This window comes from Trachypithecus francoisi, unplaced genomic scaffold (assembly GCF_009764315.1).
Source record: "Trachypithecus francoisi isolate TF-2019V2 unplaced genomic scaffold, Tfra_2.0 Lachesis_group4, whole genome shotgun sequence".
In the NCBI taxonomy this organism is placed as follows: domain Eukaryota; kingdom Metazoa; phylum Chordata; class Mammalia; order Primates; family Cercopithecidae; genus Trachypithecus; species Trachypithecus francoisi.
In genome coordinates this window covers 26,443,420-26,463,718 of record NW_022681469.1, presented here as the reverse complement: position 1 = coordinate 26,463,718, position 20,299 = coordinate 26,443,420, and the positions used below count along the sequence as shown (strand labels likewise).

General features: G+C 48.2%; 1 protein-coding gene across 4 annotated transcripts in view; it reads right to left on the bottom strand.

Annotated features, from left to right (window-relative positions):
• The window catches only part of PLXNA4 (plexin A4), a 526,156-nt gene that overhangs the window by 355,296 nt on the left and 150,561 nt on the right, over window positions 1-20,299 (bottom strand). For 3 of the 4 annotated variants that reach the window (XM_033192850.1, XM_033192853.1, XM_033192851.1), the window contains one exon: window positions 7,601-7,783. In XM_033192850.1, the coding sequence (XP_033048741.1) occupies window positions 7,601-7,783 (183 nt within the window). Of the gene's footprint in view, window positions 1-3,047; window positions 3,299-7,600; window positions 7,784-20,299 lie in introns of those variants that run through there. The other variant, XM_033192852.1, reaches the window with a different exon arrangement.

Below are 20,299 nucleotides of genomic sequence, written 5' to 3'. Positions count from 1 at the left end.
ACAGAGACCAAAGGCAGAAGATATGGATTCTCCATGGACACACAGAGTTCTCAGCAACTACTGATTCAAAATCTAAGTGTCTTTGGTCCATCATCGAGCACTGCCCTCTCTCTAGATGAACAGAGCACCTGGGACTGCCTACTGAGCCCCCAGGCCACCTTGTTGAGGAAGCTTCCTCACCCCTGGTCCTGTGTGTGTGGCAACTGCTTCACAGCCTCCTGTTTATCCTCTGGATTCTCTACTGTGTTTGCACAATCAAAGCCACAAGTCAAAAGACAGGATTCAGTGCCTGGGCCACTGGTGTTCCTGAGGAAGGCTGTGTCCTTTTCCATGCTACCAAAAGTGAACTTGAAGTTTGAAAGTATGGGTTCAAGTCCCCTCAATGGCTGAGAAACAAAGCACTCGTGTAGAAGGCAGCCTCCAACATGGCCCCCAGTGATCCCCACCTCTGGGTGCTCATGACCTATAGAGCCCCCTCCTGGAGTGTGAGCTGGACCCGGTGGCTGGCTTCTAAGACAGAATACAGCAAAGGGGATGGGGTGTCACTTCTGAAACCAAGTTTCAAAATGACAAAGGCCTGCACCTTACTCAGCCTCTTTCTCGCCCCCATCTCTCAGACATCCTTCTAGAGAAGCCTGCTGCTTCACACATTGTTGTGTAGGTGGCCTCATGGGGGGCCCACATGGCAATGCAGGGATCTCTCAAGTGAGGACCTGAAGCTTGCCAACAAACCTGGGAGTGACACTGGAGGTAGACTCTTCCCCATTCCTGTCTTTAGCCTTGGGATGACTGCAGCCCTAGCCAACACCTTGACCCTAAGCCAGAGGACCCAGCTGAGCCATGCCCAGGTTCCAGAACCACAGAAACTGTATGTATGATAATAAGTGTTGTTCAAAGCCTCTAAGTTCTGGAGTAGTTCACGGCAATTGATAACTAATACACCTGCGTCTCATGGGCCAGGAGAGAAGGTATGGAGTGAGTGTGGGAGCTTTGAAGAAACCTTTTTTTGTTTGTTTTTGAGATGGAGTCTTGCTCTGTTGACCAGGCTGGAGTGCAATGGCGTGATCTTGGCTCACTGCAACCTCTGCCTCCTGGGTTCAAGTGATTCTCCTGCCTCAGCGTCCTGAATAGCTGGGATTACGGGTACGCGCCACCATGCCCGGCTAATTTTTGTATTTTTAGTAGAGACGGGGTTTCACCATGTTGGTCATCCTGGTCTTGAACTCCTGGCCTCATGATCTTCCTGCCTCAGCCTCCCAAAGTGCTTGGATTACAGGCGTGAGCCACTGCGTCCGGCCAGGAGACCTCTTTTAAAGTCACCATGCATACTTCCATGAGAAGCCAGAACTGCTGGGAAAAGCAGCACCATGATATCACCAATAAGCAAGCCCAGTGGATACATTCCCAGGAAGTTCCCTAAGTATGGACTCTCAGCAGACCCCCAGTCAGAACATCAACTGGTGACCTGTGAATCATTCCAACTGCCACTGCCTTCCCCATCAAAGTGGCTGAGGAAATCATAGCAATTGCTGGTAACAAAGACCTCCTCTGACTCTACCCTCTCTGGGAGACTTCAAGATTCTATTCTCCTCCCATCCAGAGTCTAGCAGGTGTGAGCCCAGCACTAAAAGGACCACTTATGGTTGGCGGCTCATTCCCTCTTCTTGCCTCTGCCTCCTCCCTCTTCCTCTGTACATCATGTCTTTCATCCTTTCCTATCTTTGTTGTCTTGGTTACATGGCCAGACTCCTGATATGCTGCTAGTTTTCATTTTAATGATATGTTCTTGTAAAGCACAATATTTTACTTCAATTGCATGTGTCACTGGATAAATTCCTCTAGTGTGTCTGACATTTGTGTATCAGCTGACTGAATGTGCTCTATGATTTGGGGTGTTTCTGTAGCACTTTCTTCAATTTTAATATGTTTGCATTTTAATTTATGATCAGGATCTTTCTATACCAACGTGTGTATATACACACATATGATTCAAAAAAGTGGCACATGTATCAATAAATCTTGAATTGGCAAAGCTCATTTAAGACGATCTCTTTAAATCATGTGCACCAGCAATGATCACTTGGAAAACAGAATGACAAGTGTTCCTGAGAAACTCTTTGCTAGGATCTCAATGTGTGTTTCAGGAGGAAGCCAGGAGGAGAATGCAACAGTGCCTCGCTATTGGCTGCAGCAGAAACTTCATGATGAAAATACTTCCCTGGGCTTATTCAGGTTAGCACAGAGGAACCACTCGAGATCCCCCAGGGACATGCAGGGAAGGTGGGTGGGCCCAAGGGCAGTATAGTGAGAAATGGAAAAAGATAAGAAAAGGGGCCAGTGTGGCCACACTTACATCAAAAGGGTGATTGACTGAGGGCTTAATAGCGTTGAAGAATATAAAATATGTCCAAGAGGACATCAACCAGCTTAGTTGCTCTTCTTATCAACTGAGTTCAACTTGGGAAGAAAGCTTAAAACACAGCAGAAGAGATTGAAACGAGGTGGGAGGAAGGCCCTTGAGAAGAGCATGCACTGGTCTGAGGCAAGGTCAGTCTGAAGGGCCAGTCTTAGAAATCTCAGGCTGGAAAGACTAACGACAGAATACTGTCTGTGTGTGGTTGAACGTGAAATCAGAGGAGGGAGGGTGGCACTGCTGGTACACCTGTGGGATCTTCTGCCTGGAGCTCTTCAACCTCAGCCTCCCCTTCACACAACCCACAGGGTAAGGTCTATGCAGGTTTAACATTTGCAAAACCAGGGATGGAAAATGCACACACAATATAGCAAATAGATGGTCTTTCCCTGTCATGGAAATCGGTCAGCCCTGATGCTTCTGCATTTCTTTCCCTTTCTGCTTGTGATCAATCACACATGAGCCCATGGCAGCTTGGGCTGGAGAAACATATAGCACAACAGAACTACCTGACTGAACCCTATATCAAATACACATGCCCTCTGCCCTAACCACAGGTTCCTGTTCTATTTGGTGTTCCAACATTGTATCTCCATTTGATATCCTGACACTTCCATCCACCTGCAGGGCTTTCTGTGCTATGAATATTTATTTTTAGTTAAAGTGGATTCAAATTTCCAGAGTAATTTTAGGAAGAATTCCCAGGTACATTTAGGAAGCAAGAAAGCAGGGGCTGGACTCTCTGATCTGATATTGCTTTGTGACTCGAGCACTGAAGGCACACACACAGCATCTGTTCCTGAGAAGCAATGTTCACCCCAGGTGGGTCTCCCTCCATTCCAATCCACTCCTGGGTGATTCCCCTTGTGGACCTATGCTGAGGGTCTAGGGAACACAAGCAAATTAATTTTAAAACAGGCTCAAGCAAAAAAATTTAGGAAGATTAAATTAATCTACATGACAATTCCCAATAAGAATGATTTTTGTACTGTATACTCCTATCTCCTCTCCATGGGAATGTGCACCCAGTTCCTACTCAGAGAGGCTGGTATGGATTCGTCTGTGCACAGACACATGGATGCATGTCCTACAACAGGCTAATAGCAAGGCCAGCCAGACTTAACCAACATCCATACAGCGCTCCACCCTCTTAGGTGTGAACAGTTTAACCTAGCAAAAACATCCAGGGAAGATGCAATCACCAGCGAGAGGAGCAATCGCACCTCAAGTGGAAGTTTATGATGTTTTGGTTCACAATGAACATTAGTCTCTCCCACTAATGTCAGGCAGTAATTCACCACTGAACAGCAGCCATAAAAATGATCGCTTAGTGAAAGGAAAGCAAGAGGCAGAGAAAGAGAGAGAGGGAAAGGATTTCAGCAGAAATATTCTTGTGAAGAAATCTTGTGCTTCGGAGACAACACTGAGCTGATTGTCCCAATTCAAGCCAAAGGTTTAGGTTTGCTTGGCCCTAAAGCCAGTCAAGATGGCATTTGCCTTACGAGTTTTACCTATAGTGGAAATATTAACAGTCTGTAGGTTATTGCTAAGTTCCTAGACACCTACTCATGACTGTAGCATTTATAGGTCATATTTCTTTACACACATACCCTTAAAGTTCACCACAGGAAGAGGCTGCCAATACCATGACAACACACACATATCAGAAAACATCAAAGACATCTAAATTGGTACTTTCCTCATCTCCTTTCCCCCTGCTTCATGTGATGTGTGCACCAAAGGAGTGAAATCACAGTCGTCAAAGACAAGGTTGCAAATGATTGGGACTCATGCCTTTCAAGCAAAATAAAAAGTCAGTAATTTTGAGGGCAGCCCACAGATAGCTCAGTCTAGCTCCTGGACCCCTGAAACCCACAGCAAACACCCTTACTCTTAGCATCTCCCCAAGCTGTCTCCTGACCACCTACCCCCATTTCCAGTCTCTTGTCATACCGTAAAGCCTTGATACACACAGGAGATTATTACAGGGCTCAGAGAAACCAACTCTATAATTATGGCTACAGTATGATTTCCATTATTTTCATGCCCTGGCCTCAGTGGCTTGCAAAACTTCCAGCAAAATCCTCCTGCAGCTTCACAACTTGTCATGGCTGGGCCTCTGCCCAAAAGGTGACTGTGGTCCTGATAACCTCTGGGAAAAGCGAGTCGGAATTATTACAAGGAAAGGGGAGTGGTGCTTAGTGAGTGAGCGGGGGTGGGGAATTCTATTGTTCAGAAAAAAAATAAATAAACGGGCCACTTTTGCTTTTTATTATTTCAAACAACAGACTCGGCGGCCCAGCCTTCCTTTCCCAACTCAGACTGTTCCCTTGGGCCAGCTGTGCTGAGTCTGCAGGCACGGGAGCTGGACGTGAGCAAAACCATTAAAAGGCTGCCACTCTGAGCCTGCAGAGCAGAAAGTTTGCCCCCCCCCCCCCGCCCGCCCCGCCCCATGGCCTGCCTTTCCCCAGGAGGACTGAAGGCTCATTCCCCACAACTGACCCTTGCGCTCTTACCTTTGAAACGTTTATGCCTCACCAGCCCCATCGCTGCTCTGGAAATTAGACAGAATATCCCAGGTGGCTGAAACAGAACTGTTCTTACACCAACCCACCAAAGTAAAAGATGGGAATGCCAGTCACAGTTTATGAAGCCCCAGGTTCTTGTTGTATGTGTTGCCTGTCACTGCCTGCCTGACTGACTGCTGGGCTCTGTCCTCACCTGCCTCGGGAGGGTCGTCTCTGAGCGCCTTGCTGGCCCAGGCTCCTGGTGGTGTCCTGATTCCACACTCACAGTGCTGCACTCGATTGACCTCCCTGTCGGGAAACAGATTTGGACAGGCTTCCACAGGTGAGAGAGCACCAGCCACCAGATGCCTCAACCCAGCCTTGGACCAACAGCACAAAAATGCAAGTTGACTGTCTTGGGTTTACAATGCATCCATGGACAGGAAACACCTTCCTTTTTCCAAGAGAAAATAACTGTTTTGTTATGTGCAGTGCACTGAACTCTCAATGTTCATTTCATTGATAACATTCACTGCCCAACCAGCTCAGACAATCACACACACACACACACACACACACACACACACACAAATCCTCATGCAGGGTCTACTCCATCCTGCCAGCTAGTAAATGGTCCTCTGGCAGCTGGTAGGAAATTCAGTGAGTAGGACTCTTTTAGGGCAAGGCAGGAAGTTAGCTTCTCCATTGCACTGAGACTGAGCTCACTAGAGAAAAGACTTAAAGCATCCCCCATACTGCCTTGCTGACTTATTTACTCTCAATAGTGCTCATTCACCCAATGAAGCAGGCAAAGCAGGTCTCAGTGCATGAATTGTACATAGTAATGTCCCCCGTATTTAGAATTCACTTTTCCAGCAGACCAAACTTGCCGAATCCTACTGAAGAATCGAGCCATCTGAAGTCCCTGACCAAAAGCTCACACACTTCTCTCCTCAGTGTGGACTGACGCTTGTCAGACACAATTTCAGTAAGCTTGGCAATCTGGTTTCCTAACCCACCAAAGCTGGAAGCTGCAGAATGAGGGAGGAGGAAAGGTGCTGAAGTCAACCAGGATTCCTGGCAGCAACTGGAAGTGATGAGTGGCCAAGTGCATAAGAGGAAGACCCGGGAAGGTGGCAACAATCAGACATAGGAGCTGTGTGAGGACAACATGCCCAAACCTCGCAGCATCTTCCCTGAGTATCTGCAAAACTCAGTTCATTATGTGAGCAAAGCTCATGAGGAGTCCGAGGCAGCAAGAAAAGATTCCATTGTGTTTACCATTTTCTTCACAGAAAGGAAGTATGAAATAGAATTATTTGCAGTGAATTATGAAATACAATTCTTAAAGATGTGTTTTGCTGTTTTTGGTTGCGACACTGAAGGTGTTCCACTCAAATTAGGCGGTTACTTCCTCCTAGGCAGCGCCAGCTGCATGGTACCTCACGGACACCATTCTTGCAGAGTACCATGATGTTTCCCCAGTGCTCATTGTTTTCTTTCCCAGTCATCACCTGTAGAATCACTCCACACACAAGTTCCCAAGTCACAAACACACTCCGGGGTACCCGCCTCTTGTCCTCCGCATGCTCCTATTCCAGACACACCACCAGTCCACAGAGATGCCAACAGAAATGATTGCTGGGCTGTTACACTGTGGGATGGTAAAATAGGCATAGTCCTCTAAATATGCCTGGAACATTTCCTCTTGACCATCCAGAGCTAGCAGCCAGAAATACAGCAAAGGGAAATGGAGGGATTAAGGCTCAGTTTCAATCAGGCAGTGCCTCTTCACCCAATCTGAATCACACAATGTCCAGAGAACTCCAAGAGAAGCCAAAATAAACAAGCAAGAGCTCCACATGAAATCACCAATATTTCCTGGGAAAGGACTAAAATGCAATTATTGGCCAACAGGAAACAGGACCTCCTGCCTACCATCTTAGAAGGGCTTTTAACCCAATCAAGAAGGACATGTGCTGTAGGGCCAGCTCCAACTCATGAGATGAGAAGCCTGAGCACAGAACAACCCACGGTGGATGACTGCTCCCAACACAACTGATGAGCCAAGATCGCCCAGGACCCCAGAACTTGCCAGCTTCCGAAAGTGCAGGGGAAACGTCAGGTCCCTAGATCATACCATTTGACCTCACCAGAAGCAATTTCCATGCTCCCATTGCACCCGTGGTTTTCTCAGCCCACAACTTGGCTCTGGGCCCCATTTGCAACTTTAACAGGTCTGCGCTTTCCTCCCTCTGTTCCCTGAATGCATTCCAGATGATGCAGCAGCCAGAAGGGCTGGAGCAAGGGGAACAGGCCTGTTCTTTCCCTCTGCCCACCTTCCCCAGTTGCTCAGACCTAGTAAAGCCTTTGCCTTAAAGGCACAAGCCCAAATTGAACACAGTATGTGCCATTTAGAACAATGCTGCAAGGCTGGTCTGACACCTCTCATGTGCACACCAGTTCTAGGGAGGAGGTGAATCCACACACTCACCCCGCAACCTCAGCACGGAGGCAGAGAAAGGATAAGATGATCATCGTGACCTCAACGGCAGCATATCTCCTTAGCTCAAACAGTATCACCTGCCCACACGCCCAAGGTAGCGAAAAGACATAATTTCCAGCCCAGGAGGGTCAGACTGTCTTCACAGTAACCAAAAGGACTGCACTTCATTCCTACCTTCTTCAGCTTGCCACTTTTGGTGCCCACAAAGGCCAGAGAGTGATTCTTGTAGACATATGCGATGACAGACGTCATGCGGTCCCTGTCCTCCGTGAAGACGGGAATCCCACGCACCATGTCGGACACTCCCAGAGGGGCATTCATGTCCAGGCCACAGAAGTTATCATCAATGGTTAAGAGCTGAAAATTTTAAAAAGAGAAAAATTAGAAGGGAGCGTCAGGGAAATTGGCAGAGATATTAAGTCAGGAAACTATGGAGGTAGAAGAATCCTTAGAGATGAATCATCTGGTAACAATCCCTCCTTTTTACATGAAAAACATCACTCCAGAGAAACTAGGTGACCTGTAAAGAATGACCTGAGTGGGCAGGTGCAGGGACATGGCAAAAAACACAGATCCCAGGTCTCCTTTCCCCATAATCTGTGTCTCTGCCTCTTCTCCAACCCCTCCCAGCGCCATCTTGGGAGCTTTGTCCATCATTATTATCATCATCATCCTCAGGTGGAAAAGCCCTGGGTCAGCCCAGATGAGCAGGGGCTCCAGGCCACTCTGCTCAGGCGCAAGAGGGATGTGGTCTCCGTATCTATACACAAAGAGGAATGTGGTCTTCGTATCTATACAGAAAAGGGATGTGGTCTCCATATCTTGAGCAGACACACACATGAGGACTCAAAAGTGTAGACTAGGGAACGGAAAACATTAGCATGTAAGTAGCACTATCACAACAGAGCCATGTGCGGGCAGTCAGCTGGGGAAAGGAGCAGTGGGGGAAGGAAGGTGCTGATTCAACTCAATGTGCCACAGCTGGTGCTTTATGCGCTCCGATCCCAGGCTCCCTGTCTCTTTTACAGCATTGTGAAGAGGGGCAGCCCTGGCCCTGCCATGCCTATACCAGCACTTCCCAAAGTGCCATCCATGGAAACCCAGGTCCCCGATATGCTCTACACAAAAGGACTCTGCAGGCATATTTCTAGAAAGCCTTTTAACACCATCTAAGAGATTCATAACGATTAGTTACGTGAAAGGTCTGAAAAGTATTTTTAAGAAAAAATATGTTTAACCTTATCTCAGCCTCTCCTAAACATTTTATTCTCTGAACCTTTTTTCTTTTCTTTTTCTTTTTTAGACAGGGTCTCAGTCTGTCACCCAGGCTGGAGTGCAGTGACATGATAATGGCTCACTGCAGCCTTGACTTCCCAGGCTCAAGCGATCCTCCTGCTTCAGCCTCCCGAGTAGCTGGGACCATAAGCATGTGCCACCATGCCTGGCTAAATTTTTGTATTTTTTGTAGAGACGGGATTTCATCATGTTACCCAGGCTGGTCTCAAACCCCTGGGCTCAAGTAACCACCACCCTCAGCCTCCCGAAGTGCTGGGATTACAGGTGTGAGCCCCTGCACCCAGCCGCTAAACCATTTTGACTGGGACACCTACTAGTGTTCCTTAAACAGAATATTCTCCAGATATCCTGTGAGACACTGACCCTGACTCACTTGCTCCTGACTCCAGGAAGTATAAGTTCAGAAGTCAGGAAGCTTTGGGGCCAGTTCCCCCACTGTATTTCCAGTGGAATCTCCCTTTTTTATACCAGGCCATCAGGTCCCCCATGAAACAGGGTCTCACCTGGGCTCTGTGGTGCTGGGGAGTGGTGACGACCCCGGCAGTAGCTGGTGAAAAGCCCTCAGCACTCCCCACAGGCAGCTTGGGTCTGGCACACACCCCTCTGGGGTGGATTCTCCACCGTGTCTTGGAAGGACTGTGTGGTCTCAGAAGAGTCACTCCATTTTCCTGTGCTTTTATTTTCTGCTCTATAAAGATGACGGAAACAATCCATGCTTTTTGATGGGCTACCATAAAGGCTATTGCACTCGTGCCCGTAAACGTCTTTGGACTTTGCAGAGAAAGGGGTGAAATAAAATACAAGGTGTCACTTTTTTAAAGGCTTCAATCTGGCCAAAGGAAAGGGCATCTGGAGAACAGCAGGCAGGCTCTTGCCAGGGAGTGTGTGAAACCAGGCCACAGGTGTTCACCCGGCCCCAGCTGGCTCCTCCACTCCCTCCCAGAAGAGGTGCGGGCACTGTCCCTCCAAAGAAGGCAACCTGCTGAACATCGGAAGCCTCTCTGACCGTTCCCCTTCTTCCTACAGGGTAGGGACAGCCAGAGTGAAAATGGGGAGAGAGCATGGGCGAGCCTGAGCAGGCCTCGTGCAGATCAGACGTCTGCTCTCCAGGCCTTTGATAGCCTCTGGCCTCTCTTGCATGGCCTGGTCCACCAGCCCAGGCCAAACACAACTCTCTCCCCTTCCCTTTAAAAAAAAAAGAAAAGAAAAAGAAAAATTAAATTATTGGCCAGGCATGGTGGCTCATGCCTGTAATCCCGCCAGAGGCAGGCAGATCATCTGAGGTCAGGAGTTCGAGACCGACCCTGTCTCTACTAAACAAACAAACAAAAAATTATAGGAGTCAAATTTACAAGGGAGTATTCAAGATTTAGTCTAATCTTTACCATTCTTCCCTAAATAAGGAGATGGGGAAGGAGACAGGAGGCAGAGAGTTAAAGGGAGGAGTAGAAGAGAGGAAGGACAAATCCAGGCAAAGGGGAGAAGATGCCCTGTCCCTGCTGGATATGACCACAACAACCTGCCAGGCCTTCCGACGGCAGCCTAGGGTGCTAGACGTCCTCGTGGCCCTTGAATGTTCCCGCTTCTGGTTCACAAAGATTTCGCATCCCCGACTTTCTCAGGCCTAAGCTGTGCTGCAGGGACCTCTGCCATCGCAAAGTCTGTACATCGCCCGTTATGATCCATTTTCCCAGTAGATATGGCTGAATGGTTGTTCACACTGCACAGGGTGGGGACACTGAGGCAGGGAGAAAGGGAGTCCATGTTTCACAGTTCCCCACCACCTCTGCCACAAACATAGGCCTCATTAGCCCGAGGAGGCTTCAGGCCTCTCAGCTCCCAAAATGGCATTTCTGAGTGGTCAGGATTACTGAATACAATTCTTCCCCTTGGCTGGGCACAACACAAGCACATCAACAGCCATGTACAAAAAGAGAGTATACATTTGGCCGGTGACATCATTCACTCACCAGAAAGTCAGGGACCTGTGACTGTCTTCCTCTGAAGAACCTCATGCAGCAAGAAGCCCAGGCGAGATCTGGGATAATGACAGCTTTCTCCCTAAGTTTCCCCATGGCTTGGCTTCTCTCTCTGAATGTGATACAGGTGCCATTGAGGCCTTTGACCAAGCACCACCCAGGTCTGCATGATTGCTGAGGTCCCCCAGCTGTGGCAGCAGGTGGCCCTGCTCTTTGTTGCCTCGAAGCTGGGGTGATGGGGGAGGGATTTTTAAGATTGAAACAGTGGAAAAACTTGGGTTCAAATGGCAGCTCAGCTGCTTCCCAATTGCACAACTTGCTCCTACTGTTCTCTAACCTGACTTTCCTTGGCTATAGAGTGGGTAAGCTTGTAGGAGTGAAGGCACCTGGTGAGCTGGGAAGCACTTCAATGGAAGATATTTCATGTTGATTTTTCGTGTATAGAAATCCTGCCTGGAACAGGGGTAGAATGGCTGCAGGGCGTGGCCCTAGCATGCCTCTCAACCACAGCATGCACTGCAAACACGGTATGCATTGCTGGGTCTGAGGAAACCACCAGCTAATGACAGTACCTGAAGCAGGAGGAGGGAGGGTCCCCAGGGCCTGCAGACCTGGGAGGTGGACATGCAGGGAACAGATGCCAGGGCCGCCTGGGCCCAAGAAGGGGAGGCTAATTGGTGAAAGCCTTCAACAGGTGAGGGTTGCGGTGGCTTCCTGAGCCCCCGGGTGATGGGGGGAGACAGTGTTTGCTCCAGCCCTGGCTGGGCCTTCCCCTGGGCCCCATTAACAGTGAGATTAGAGCCACAGCCAGAGGAGCCAGGTCCGGACTCTGCTATGATCAGGAGCCCAGTCGTGCCCTAGGCCCAGGCTGGCCTCCTGTCACTCCACAAATACACAAAATATTTGGCCATGGTTATGATAACACTTGTTTATTAGAGAGCAACTCTACTCTCACAAGGAAAGGAAATAAGGGCCCATTACATGAGAATGTATATGGAACCCATCTGGACAACCCTGTGGACAGACCCAGAAGCCCTGAGAGGGCCACACTGTCTGGATCCCTATCTGGAGGACCCTGGATCTTTTTTTCACTGGCTCAAATGTCCTCATAGAATGCATGGGGTGCAAATTAAGATGGCTGATCCACTGTGCTCCAAGGACTATGAGCTCAAGGACAGGGACCGTGTTTTATGCATCTTTGTACCCCTAGCTTAGTGCCTGGCTCATAGTAGGCTAATATATGTATATTAAATGGATGGATGGATAAGTGGATGGATAGGTGGGTGGGTGGATGGGTAGATGGATGGATGGATGGATGAGTGGATAGAAGGGATAAATAAAAGCCTGAGTTTCACAGTGGCTAACAGTACTGAACCAGAACTGTTAGGTTTGAATCCCAACTCTGCCACTTAATCCTGTGTGACCTTGAGCAAGTCACTTAACCTCTCTGTACCTTAATTTGTTACCTGTAGAATGGGGATTATAACAATAGTACATACTTTATAGTACTGTAGTGAGGATTAAATAATTTAAAACATATAGAACAATGTTTGACAGTCAGTTCTATGGGAGTGTTCACTCTTATTGTTTGTTGTCATTAAATGGTCAGATGACCTTTGTGGGTCTCAGCATCTTTGAGGAAATTCATGGTATCTATCTCAGAGGTGTCATCAAGATTAAAGGGGCTAATGTTGTGAAGATGAAATAGCAAAGGTAGTTCTTCCCAAAGATCTTTCAGAATCAGATAGACATTTGGTCACAAAATTGAATGCAGGAGCTGGGGAATGGTCTCAGATCCAGAAGACTGAATGTTATTCATTAGAAATGCACATTCTTGAGCTCCACCCCAGACATATTGGATTAAAAAGTCTTGGATGGGGGCTCAGACATCTTCATCTTCACACCCCACCAGGTGATTCCAACATCCTCTTGCTAAGGTTTGAGAAGCACTGGCCTAGATCACCATGGAGGGCCCTTCCTAGCTGAGGGCACTACAGAACACAGCATGTGCCTAGCATCCGCACTCGGGAGCAGGACCCTGAGCTGGACCTGGATGCAGACAGCCCCCACAGCAGCCTCCCCAGGGGCTGCCACACAGGCAGTGGTGGATGTGGCGTGGGGAGCTGGAGCTGACACTCCGAATTACAACCTAATAGCTTACAGCGCTTCCCTCGTGCACCGCGGCAAAGGTTACCGTGCAATTACGTGTCGCCACATACAAATGACAGAGCAGTTACGGTTACTTTACCAATTACAGGGAAATTGCTCCCACTCTGCAGAGAGACTGGCACTCTGAAAAACTCTATCATCTCCATGAAAAGGGGATTTTAAATGCAGACAGTGTCCTTCCTCCAGCAGTTCCACAGGCTCGGGGGGCAGAGCTGCAAAGCCACTGCCCAAGGACCCCAGAAGTGTTCAGTGGTCTCTATGGAGACTCCCTGGGAAGGGCTGGAGGAGGAGGTAGACCTGGGGAACAGTGGGGGGATCTCCTCAAGAACCCTAGACATCACCCCCAACCCTAGACCTCAATGACACACTCTTAAGGAACCAACTATCACCCACTCTGACAGCCACACCAATCCATCTTGAAGGTCGCAGGTGATGAGGCGGGGTGGACCCCTGATCCCCAAATCCTCCCCTGACCCCAGCCTGCACAGCCCTTGGCGTGAGTTCTGATTGCACCTCCTCTGCCAAGCGAAGCTGTTTTAGCCCCGGCCCTGGCTTGCCCCACCTTTGCAGAAACCTCACATTGAGTCCTTATTATGGAAAGGTCAGAACCAAGCCAGAGCTCAGTGGCCCAAATGCAGTGCTAATGAGGTGAAGGTCAGCAGGTCCATCCCCCGTGGGCCAATTAGCTTAGCTCTGGGACACAGTCTCTTCCATAGCCACAGGCTGCCATCTTACCACTGTTTACAAACATCCTGAGCTGCTCCTGAAGAGGCAGACCAGGTGACCAGCAGGGATGTGCCATGCACCCAACTCCTCCAGCCACCTATGTACCTGCCCTGCTGCTCTGGGGCAGCAGCAGCCATCTCTGAGTCCCAGGATGGAAGACAAAATCAGTTCTGGTGTTCCCATTACTCTGTGGGCAACTCCTATGGTCCAGGAGAGAGAAGATTTCTCTCATCTGGAGAAACCAGCTCTCCTGCCCTTCCTGAATGGAAAAGTATTATCTAGCCTCATGCTCCTCCACAGCTGGGAAGCCCCCACTCCTGTCCATTGCATGGGGTAAGAAGACATCAGAGATTTTCCCAAGCTCACCCATGGTGGGGCCAACCGGATCTTTAGACCAATGTTTTTCCAGCAAACCTTTGGTTCCTTGGACTATTGGAACTCCCTGCGTTCAGCAAGGGAAACAGGCACTAGATGAAGACAATGCTATTTACTTTTCCTTACTTACTAATTTGCTTAAGAACATTTATGAAAAACCTACTAAGCCCCAAGCACCAGGTGAGCCCCTAAGAATATAAAGATGAAAAAGTCTCAGTTCCTGCCCCAAAGAACTGCCTCTTTCCCAGTGCAGGGATGGACAGACCTGGGCCATGACTGGACAAAGCTATCTGGGCCTTGCTTCAGTTATGTGCCTGGGGGGAGTCCAGAGAGTGGGCCACCAACTGCCTTGGGGAGCAGGCATGACTTTGAGGAAGAGGCGAGGTTTGGGCTCGAGGCGAGGTCTGGGATCACGTCCAAGTTCTCTGGCTTATGAAACAGTATTCTGCCCTTCTTTTGCACATCATATTTCAGATGTGGAAAATAATTCAGGATTATAAAATCCAACAGCCCCATTTTACAGAAGGGGACACTAGAGCCTGGAGAGTGAGGTGCCTCCCCTAGTTACCTATCAGGTTGCTGAGAAAATAGGTACCAAAGCCCCAAATTCCTGGTGACAGAAAAAAACAAAACAAAACAAAACAGAAAAACCTGTTTTTTTTTTTTTTTTTTTTTTTTTAAGACGGAGTCTTGCTCTGTTGCGAGGGTGCAGTGCAGTGGCACAATCTTGGCTCACTGCAACCTCCACCTGCCAGGTTCAAGCAATTCTCCTGCCTCAACCTCTCGAGTACCTGGGATTACAGGCACCTGCCACCACACCCAGCTAATTGTTTTTTATTTTTAGTAGAGACAGGGTTTCTCTATGTTGGCCAGGCTGGTCTTGAACTCCTGACCTCACGATCTGCCCTCCTTGGCCTCCAAAAATGCTGGGATTACAGGCATGAGCCACCGCACCTGGCCAAAAAACTGATCTTAAGCAGGGGTTTCCTCTGGGGTTGCTAGAGGGTGGTCCCAAAGACAATCTATTCCAGGATCAGAGGAAGCAGGGGACTGCTGGGGAAGAGCCTACGTGTCCACTTCTTTTCGCAGCAAGAAGGATGAGTGCTCTGCCATCTCCAGAAACCAGAATCAACCAACTCTCCCCTCCCAAGGAGGCCCCTGACCACTCACCCAAGCTGGGCTTCTTCCTTTCCTGGGTCTGTGCATCCCAAAGGAAAGTGAGAGCTGACATTTTGAAAAGAAATTCAAGTTAGGAGAAAAAGGGAAGGGAAGCCCATGAGCTGCCTATTGATACAGAAAAGAAAAGGTCTTTACATTCTTCATGTTGAGCAGCCCTAAATTTCTTCCCATTAATTACACTTATGCACATGTGCGCGCACACACACATACGCACACACATACACATATCCTAGGAGCTGACCATAGCACACCTCCACTGGAAATGGGGAATCAGTGAATTACACATGTGGGATTTCTTTTTAAAGGGAGATATTGATCAGATAAGCTGTAATAGCTCATGTCTAAATGCAGGCTCCAGTTGTAAAGCTCTGCAGTACAGGGAGATAATGATCACCCACTTATTGGGAACCATATCTTAAATATGACGGCTGACCCGTAAGGTATTCATAAATACACAAAATGCATCCACCCCTTGAGATGACACTGTTTACTCCCCACTACCTCCTCAGGGGTAGAGGTAAGTGGAGAGTGTCCACAGGGAGGTAGAAATATCTCTGGGAGTCTCTAGTGGGCTTAGGTTTAGCTCCTCAGAAAGGCTATTATTCTATAAGATATTTCCATATGCTTGAGTGATGAGTTCTGTAACAAAGAAGAAATCAAAAAGACCTGACTATCCAGTCCTCTGATTGCTTCACTCTAATGCCTAAACTTTCTCTTTTATGACTTCTAGCCCTCCCTGGAAGGTCTGCCTTCAGACACGTGACCTTCAGGCACATGACCCACACTGGCCCTATGAGATTGAAGTCTCTTGAAAGCAAGCCAGAGAAATCCTATAACAGGTGAAAGTTGACGCCTGCACCCTGATTGTGAGCACAGGCCATGGAAAAAGTGCTGGAGTGAGGGCTCATACACTCAGTTACTAATGCTTCATCTCAGAATGATTCTTTCTGGTGTCTTTTTCAATGAGATTATAGGGAAAACGAATGTATAAGAGAAACAGAGGGAGAGCCAGCAAGCCACAGTCACAATAACCCAGTTAGACAAACCCATCATTGCAGGGGCTTATAGAAAAGTGTCTTGGGGTTGGAAAAACAACCCAACAAATTACAGCAGTTCCCCCGATCCTTGGCTTCACTTTCCATGGTTTCAGTTACTGCAGCTTCAGATCAACTGTTGTCCAAAAATAGCAGAGTAGAGCACAATAAGAAATTTTTGAGAGAGAGAGGAGATAATGTCCACACAACTTTTACTATAGTACATTGTTACAACTGTTCTATTTTATGATTATTATTACTGTTCATCTTTTATTGTGCCTAATTGATAAGTTAAGCTTCATTATAGGTATGTATGTGTATTAGTCCATTTTCACACTGCAGATAGAAACATACCTGAGACTTGGAAGAAAAAGTTTGATGGACTTACATTTCCACATGGCTGGGGAGGCCTCACAGTCATGGCAGAGGGCAAGGAGGAGCAAGTCATGTCTTACACGGATGGCAGCAGGCAAAAAGAGAGAGCTTGTGCAGGGAAACACTCCCTTATAATACCCTCAGATCTCATAAGACTTATTCAGTATCACAAAAATAGCATGGGAAAGACCTGACCCCATGATTTAATTACCTCCTACCAGGTCCCTCCCACAACACATGGGAATTCAAGATGAGATTTGGATGGGGACATAGCCAAACCATGACAGTATGCATAGGAAAAAACACAGTATATATAGGGTTCGGGACTATCTGCGGTTTCAGGCATCCACTGGGGGACTTGGAATGCATCTCCCAAGGATAAATGGGGACTATCATATGGCCCCAGTTCTCAAGAACCAAGAGCTTTGCTTCTGGGCATCTCAAAAAGGAGGAGAGCAGACCAGAAAACAGGATAGAAAGTCATTGTGTTTTAGGAGGTGGGGCTGGGGATTTTGGTGCAAATATTTATTAAATGAATGCATTTAACTACCTATGGAATGATGAAAGCCATTTGCTAAAAGCAATGCTTCTTTCAATACTCATTTTGAAGTTTCTATGTGTGTTTTGGGACCATCTGTGGCCCAAGCCCACCAGATATCTAAGTGATCTTCCATTCATCATGAAAACAAACTATCCTTCTAATAGAGAACTAATGTCACTAAATTGAGCAGTTTTCCCTGGAGAGGGGCATTAAGCCAAGCACACATTCTGCAGGCCAGGCTGTAACCAATAGTGAGCTGTAGCAATGCACCCCTTCTAGGTGTTGCTGAGCATAGCAGCCAAAGACAAGCTTCAGCTCAGAATCCTAAGAGTTGAACCCATAACCTTCTCCTCATTAGCTTAGTTGCCAAGAGCCTCATGTTCTTCTCTCTGAGAACCAGATAGGGCCATGGCACAATGACCTGGGGATAGTCTGGACAGGCCAGAGCTCTAGGCTAGTTACCAAGAGAATTGTAATTCTGCAGACGGCATTATCACTGGGGGCTGGTTTAGCAACCAATACCAGACCCATGGGAAATCCCAGGGAAGCGTCTCAGCGTTGCGAATGGTAACAACCAAAACCTACTGGGATGCCACCTCTCTCCTTTTGTAGTTTAGCTCCAGAGAACCCCAGTGGCTACCTGTCAGGGGCAGATAAATCCCATGCCACCAGTCCATCAATCCCAAATCCTACTCTCCCTCCCAGAGTCTGTGACAGGCAGCCTCAGCTGCCACAAGGGCTGTCATTGAAGTGAGGAACGCCATGATGATTAAGTTTGTGTGTTTTCTGGTGGGTGCTGGGAAGCAGTGGCCCTGCTCCCCAGGCTGAGTTATGGGGTAGGTCATTCCCTCGTTAGTGGAAATAAATTTTATTAGCCCCACTCTCATGGCCATGTATCTTCCTCTCTTGCTCCTTGGGTCTGGGTGTGGGTCTGGGTAATGTTGCCTGCATGCGGGATAAATCAGTTGAACAAATCCCATTATATTTTGGAACACTGACAGAGACACAGTAATGACACAGAGACCAGGGAAGGGAGTGGGCTGCTTCTCTCCCACTGACCCCATTTCATGCCCATAGGGCCACACACACTAGGGAAAACATGTAAATTGAGAGGCTGGATGGAGAACAGCTCTCTCAGTTGTCTCTTTTTCCTTCTCTCCACTGACTTTCTTGATAAAAGAAACAAGCCTGAGGTGGTGATGTGCAGTCCTTCCCTTCCACCTTACAAAACTGAGGGACACATGAAGGTAACAGCAGCAAGCACTGGCTCAAAACGTGTCTTGTTGTCCAAATGCATTCTCTTATCATTCGTAATCTGCGCTATATAGAAAGGAAGGCAATTGGAGGGAGGCTGAGGTGGGTGGATCACCTGTCAGGAGTTTGAAATCAGTTTGGCCAGCATGGTGAAACCCTGTCTCTACTAAAAATACAAAAATTAGCCAGTCGTGATGGCGGGCACCCATAATCCCAGCTACTCGGGAGGCTGAGGCAGGAGAATCGCTTGAACCTGAGAGGTAGGGGTTGCAGTGGGCCAAGATCGTGCCATTGCACTCCAGCCTGGGCAACAAGAGTGAAACACTGTCTCAAAAGAAGAAGAAGGAGGAGGAGGAAGAGGAGGAGGAGGAAGAGGAGGAGGAGGAGGAAGAGGAGGAGGAGGAAGAGGAGGAGGAGGAAGAGGAAGAGGAGGGGAAGGGGAACGGGGAAATAATAATAATAAAGGCAATTGGAGCACATCCTAGGGCCTGAGATACCAAACATCACACCTGATTTAAGCACAGCCCAAATCTCTCAAAAGCAGGTATTGGTGAAGAAAAAAAATTCTAAGCATGAAATCACTGCAGTATTATTATGCCCCTTTCTGTCCCCTTGGGTGGTTATTACAACTAAAGGAGGAGACACAGGATGACACTATGAAGATGTTAGAGTGTCCTATGAATATAAGGGACTGTGTGTGTCTATTAAGATCTGTATATTTCTCTTTCCTTATGAGCTTCCATACTCTTTATTAAAAGGATACTTTTTTATCATCTCCTTCTTGAAGATAAAATGTGTGATTCAAAGCAAGAGGGAAACTGCTTGCCCAGTGACATCTCACAAACTGGGACTGGCTGAGATCCAAAGATCCTGACTCCCAGACCAGTAACCCGGCCAAGACGCCACCCTGTGAGGATGACAGGAATCGAAAGGAAGGCCCAGAAATCCAGATCTGGATTGTTAAGTAGGGCTGGTCTATGTGCCCATTGAACAAGAGGTCCGGCTTCCCATTTTGGCAGGACTATCTCATACTGCATGAGGCGTGTGTGTGTGTGTGTGTGAGAGAGAGGAATCTCACTGTACTTGCTGCTGAGCAGAGTGTGTGGGGTGAGGGAGAACAAGTCACAGAAAGAGGGAGACAGAGAAAGGCTAAGAGAGGACTGTGCACCAGGAGTGTGAGTGAGTGAGCAAGAGGAGAGAAGCAGAGAAAGCAACAGACAGACAGCAATGAGGAGGACAGACATCAAGGACAGAGAGAATGGGTGTGTGCACGTGGGTGTGCTACAGGTGTGCACACCACTGTGCTTGGGCTCATGACATGCAGTCCACCTCTTAGTATTGTGAGACCCCACATCCTCAACCCTAACTCTGTGCTGAGCTCTCCTGGCAACCGTCTGTGTTAAAATTCAGTCTGTGTGACTCCTGGGTCCTGCCTCACTCCCCACTGACCCAGTGGCCTCCAGGGTGGGCATCCTGGGGGAGTACATCCAGCCTAGGAAGCCAGCCTTAACTTTGCTCCTGCCAAACCCAGCATATCCCCCAGGGTTCAGCCACCTGTCACACAAAGCACCATGCATGCACACTATGGGTCTTTCACTGCAAACTCTGCTGGCCAAAAAGAGGCAGGTGGGTGGGCCTTTCACCTAAATACCTGAGACAGGAGCCATCTCCAAGAGAGAGTGGGAAGACTTGATTCTATAAAGATTGGGGCTGTGATATGTCAGGCACCCAGTGCTAAATAAGAAATCTGGAGTACAGGGTCATGGGCCATGAGAGGTGGGCACTCAGACCACTGTGTGAGATTTTTGATGCGTGCATTTATTGGGACATGAGTGTGGCATGGGCCACGGTGTGTGTGGCAAGTGTAGTGGAGATGAGAGAGGAGGGGTGGTGCAGGGAAGAGGAGGAGTTCCCGGTCTAGAGAGGACAAGAGCTGAGCAGAAAG